Raw genomic sequence first — 5292 nt, forward strand, 5'->3', positions numbered from 1 at the left:
GAAATTGTTTATTTATTTATTAGCAAAACTTTTATCAACTAGACGAGTCTTACATTTTTAGCATTATATTTTGGATTTTATTGGTTTTGAAATCTATTTAAAACTGATTAGTTTTGATGCTTCAAATAATTAAACAATGTCTAAGACAAAGTTTGTTTTCATTGATTTCATACTCTTTTTAAGGTCTTCTCTTCAGAAATAAAACTTTTATTTTATCTTCACTTCAAACATATCAAAGTCATTGATATTGGTGTTGTCCTCAAAAGAAAAATAAATTCGTTGAGGTATCATAAAACTTAAAAAACCTTAACTTTTCCAAGGACCCAACAAAGAAATGGCTTATAGATCTTATTTATAGTTTCTTTCATTAGAATTTTATGGCCTCACCTTAGCTAAATACCCCTAGATATGAAGATGCTTTATAGTAAATTTTTTTTTATCTTCTATTAATTCAAGAGATTTTAGTTTCTATTTAATTGGAAATCCTATTAACGATAATGATTGTGCCCATTATAACTCTTTTCCCATAGTAATTATTATAAAAAGATGGATTATCATACTTCCTAACCATTCTTTTGTGTTTAATTTTATATTTCAACGGCACTCTTTTGGCTTGCATCCTTACCATAATGTATTGTGAAATGAAGTCACATTCAACTAATTTTTTTTAGAAGTGTCTAAATTTTGTTCACCTAATTCAATGTACTTATTATAATATTTATAATTATGAAAGTAATGGGAATTCTAATTTTTTTTCCAAGTTTCTTACTTTAGCTTCAAAGAACTGAAATAGTTCAGTAGTTCTAGCTACTCATGTATGAAATTCAAAGACTTATAATTATAATCATTAACAAAAAAATAAAAATATTATTTAAAATTGCAAAATGTAAATATGAGTGGGTTACAAATACTAGTATGAATTAATTTTAAATGTTTTAATTTATATTGATACTAATGTTTTAATAAAGAATTCTTTTCAGTTAAAATAATTAATATAAGTTTTTAAAAATTGGAAAACTATAAGAACCGAGAATTTCATCTATACAAGTATTTCAATTCCTTACTTAAAAATATGTTCTAAATTTGAGCTACAAATGAATCAAGTTGAGAGATGAACAAGTGGTTGTTTAAGCTCATACATGTACACCAAAAGCTTCTCTGGTTGATGCTTTTTCAAGCATCAAGTTTTTATCGAGTCCTTGGGTTTTTTTGGGGCAGCTGTTACTGTTTGAAGAAACAGTTGTGAAGTTGCTGCAGAAGAAACTGTTTATCAGGAAATTGTGGTGGTTATTACAAATTTATTTTAATTTCAAAAAGTCAGATTGTATCTTTCTGACAGACACCACATTTTAATATTTTAGGTTGAAAAAAATAACTTTCTACCACCGAAATTGGTAAAAAACTGTAAGAAAATGTTCTTCAAATAGAATAGTGGTGGTGGTCTGAAAAGCAAATCAGACAGAAAGGTGTCTCAAATAGGCCCTTAATTTGGGTTTGGTTTGACTCGGATTGGACTGATTTTAGTACTGTTAGGTTTATCTCATCGATCTGGTCAGTTTGACTGTATGTTTGTTAAAATCGGAGTTATGGATGATTTTTAATCGAAATTTGAACTTATTTTGCTAAAGAAATTATCTCGAGAACTATCTCATCCTTGGGGATTTGTGTTGGATTATGAGAATTTGTTGAAGGCATATCACCTATAAACCTCTCAATTCCCAAGTATCTACATATCTAATTAACACCCAGATTTTAATTTTTACCTATAGATTTTGCCTTAATTATGCATGATAATATGCATTTTACTTTTTATAATTCATAATAGTGATTTTTTTTTTGGTGATCTGAAAGATTAAGGTGATATAAATGTAAGAAAAAGTAAAATTTATATACTAGATATGTAAACAAGTTGAAGTTTTATGGAATGCATTTAAAAGATTTTGCCCTTGTAAAAGCCAGTCAGTCGATATATTTCATTTTTTTCTTTTGTTTTGCACTATAAAATCAAAGATCGGAAAGTAAAATTGACAAACCATTTTATCCAAATGATTAAAAGCATTCTCTCCTTTTTTTAAGTTGAGCAATTAAAAAAAGTAACAATCAGCTGAATGAATCACCCCATCAATATCAATTTTAACCTTAGTTAGATCAGAATCCGTACAATCTAAACAAGAAGTGAAAACAGTTGAGTGAGTGAGTGATAAAGAGTATCCCTTCCGTGCGCATGCAACGCTTTGCTATTTAATAAAGGGAATTAAGCAAACTAGTCGCCGATTGCTAAGTATCTGATACCCTACAGGCCATATCAGTATAACAGAATGTCATTCAACTCGATAGAAACAAACAAATAATCTGAAGCTAGCGTATCGAATGGGTGAACCCCATGTGTTCGTCAACATCCACCCCATCCCCTCCTTCTGCCGCCATAAAAGCTTCATGAAAGGATACGAGGCCATCCACGACGCTATCCGTCGCAGCGATGTGTTCTTCCTTCGTAGGTATCTCAAAGAACGGGCTCAGAAGAAAGAAGCAATTGAGGAGAGTTTGCAGAAGCTCGAAGGCCAGTACTACTCTGCCGTAAACCTATCAGGAGACCCACTCCTCAGTGTCCTCATCTCCTACAGGAAGACCGAGCTGGCCAACAAGTTGCTTGAAGATATGGACGAGGAGAGCCTTCTGGAAGCCAATCTGCAGGGGAACACTGCCCTCCATGTTGCGGCGGCCGTCGGCAATAAGATGATGGGAGTTGCTGACAGGCTGATCCGTAAGAATAAGGAGCTCCTGAATACGAGGAATAAGGACAACGAGACGCCGCTGCTGAAGGCTGCGTTGCATGGGCAGCGAAACATTTTTTGGATGATGTACGAACGTGGCGATCGTGACGCCATTATAGATGTTAAAAGGAAGGACGGAGCCAACGTTTTGCACTGCGCTATCATGGGCAATGCTCCGAGTGAGTTCTCGATCTTAAGCTTTGTTTCAGAATTAGCTGAACTTTCATTCAGTTATACGAACTTACTCATTAAAAAAAATTCATGTTTGGGGAATGAAACTTCTCCGAATGTTGCAACTTTTGAAGGAAATTCCCTTAATTTTGGCTGCCACCGCCTTGCCTGGACTTAATTGAGAGCAAAATGAGAGATTATTGTAATTTGGAGTGAGTTATATGTTCCATGTTGCAGGACTGGCATTGGAGATAGCGGAGAGTTTTCCACATCTAAGAAGAAGGCGGAACGCGGCTGCGGTGACTCCCCTCCAACTTATGGTGACAATTCCAGGAGCATTCAAGAGTAAATTGGAAATCGGACCGTTGGATTCCTTCATCTACAACTGTGAGAATTATTTAACACTCGCGCTCCTCCTGAAGAATATTATAAATCCTTTTAAAATAAATTTATCTTGATTGCGAGTAATTCTAATAGTTTAAAACCATCAGGTATACCATTTAACGAAGGAGACGGGAGAGGGAGTGGTGCGGCTTCCGCTATCGAAAATGCTTATGACCTTGGCCTGGTAACTTGAAATTGTACATATAAAATATTAAAAATTGTTTCATAATGAAATACAATAGAAATAAAATTGTGAATATAATATACTTCAAATTTAATCGATTGATTGATTTGAGATGGTAACTTGCTTCTACATGAGCCACGCGTTCTTTCATCGTCTTCAATTCTTCCCGAACTAGTACAAGTTCTTTAGTCTCCCTCAACTTCTCGTAAGCAAGCACTGATCCATCCTTTAAGGTCCTTCTATGTTTGGGAGATTGAACAACCTGAGAAACAAATACGAGTGTTGTCACCGACTGTTGGATTTCAACATTGATCATCGACTCACCCTCCGCTGATGATCCTTCAAATACTTTGAGCTCCGCCCCAAAAGTCCTTTCATCATTAATATTGAGATCCATTATAACAAGTTCACACGTGAACTCTAAACTCTAGCACTCATAATCATGGTATCACTGAGCCAAAGATTACCAAGTGACTTATATTATATTCAGGTATGAGCTCGCCAGTAGGCGATCTTGTTCCAATCGTCAAGCCTATAGTGTGTTTCATTATCTCTCCTATTCCTTCATCAACGGGATCGTCATTAGGGAGAGTTGTTTGGTTAGGCAGTTGATCGACTGATACCTTTACAGTAATGCATCGAGATGGATAAATACAAATCTTAGAAATAAAAGCAAAGCATGTGAGAGGACATAAGAAAGCTCCGTCAGAACCACAAAGTTGGATCTTTTACCAGCCATCTAAGGGATATGAAATTTGAGCCCCCGTGAAAACCTTCGGCTTTAGTTATGTTAGGTATGACTCGTATATCATAAATGGGACAGATGATGGAGCGGAGTGGAACCCGCGAACAGAGTGGAGAGGGAGTATCTGCCCAATCAAGGGAGCTCATTATGTGAGTTTGGGGTGCGGGGGCAATACCCCACGGTTTGGTACAGGGATAATTTAAGTAATTACATATTGTACTTTAGGGTTATATATATGTTTGTTTGTAATCCTAGGGCCTGTAATCCTAGGTGGGCTGAATTCTGTATTCTGTATTCTTTTCTGAATATTGAAAAGGAAGTCGTCACTCTGCTCTCGAGGATGTAAGCATCTTTGTCGAACCAAATTAAATCTCTGTGTGTTCTTCTGGATTTGTGTCGATTCCTATTTTTCTTCGTCATAATTTCTCAACAAGTGGTATCAAAGTGAGGTTCTAGGGCATGAAAGAAAAATTTCGGCAGTACAGGAACAAAAAGGATTTTGGCCGGGGAATTCGGCGGTTAGGGCTTCGGATGGATCAGCAGAGGAATTGCTCTTTGGCGGTTTGTGTCTTCTACAATGCCGAGGGGTCTGCGAGCAGAAGATTCGCATGACGATTTGCTTGTGCATTTCTACGAGTAGGAGAGTCGCGAGGACAAAGGATTCGCGTGAATCAGTGAACAACAACCATTTGAGCGGCAAGTTCGCTACCAGAGCAGGCGAGCGGCAGAGGAGCAGAATTGGAATGGCGGACGAGGAAAAAGGAAATTCACGACAAAAAGGAAAGTCTACATAAAAGGAAATTTAGCGCAGAGATATTCCGGAGATTTTCCATGACTTAGCATAGGCAAGAGAATGGAATCTGCTGCTACACTTGGGAAAGAAAAGATTTCTTTCTAGAATGAAAGCGGAGGTGGAGCTTTTTTGGAGGGAAAACAAAAACGAAGCTTTTCTAAGAAATAAAACAGAGCTTTTCTGTAAGGAAAAAATATGTTTTTCTGGAAAGCGGAGGTGATGCTTTTCTTTGAAGTTTAAA

At 36.3% G+C, this 5292-nt stretch overlaps 1 protein-coding gene across 1 annotated transcript; it reads left to right on the forward strand.

Moving 5' to 3' along the window:
* The first annotated feature begins 2363 nt into the window (after window positions 1–2363).
* On the forward strand, window positions 2364–5052 carry LOC110036920. The gene is made up of 4 exons (XM_020741480.1): window positions 2364–2953; window positions 3183–3332; window positions 3437–3513; window positions 4744–5052. Exons 1-4 carry the CDS (start codon window positions 2371–2373, stop codon window positions 5050–5052), a joined length of 1119 nt encoding a protein of 372 aa, XP_020597139.1. The 5' UTR covers window positions 2364–2370.
* The last annotated feature ends 240 nt before the right edge of the window (window positions 5053–5292 follow it).

The sequence above is a fragment of the Phalaenopsis equestris genome, unplaced genomic scaffold (assembly GCF_001263595.1).
Source record: "Phalaenopsis equestris unplaced genomic scaffold, ASM126359v1 Scaffold212605, whole genome shotgun sequence".
NCBI classification, from domain to species: Eukaryota; Viridiplantae; Streptophyta; class Magnoliopsida; order Asparagales; family Orchidaceae; genus Phalaenopsis; species Phalaenopsis equestris.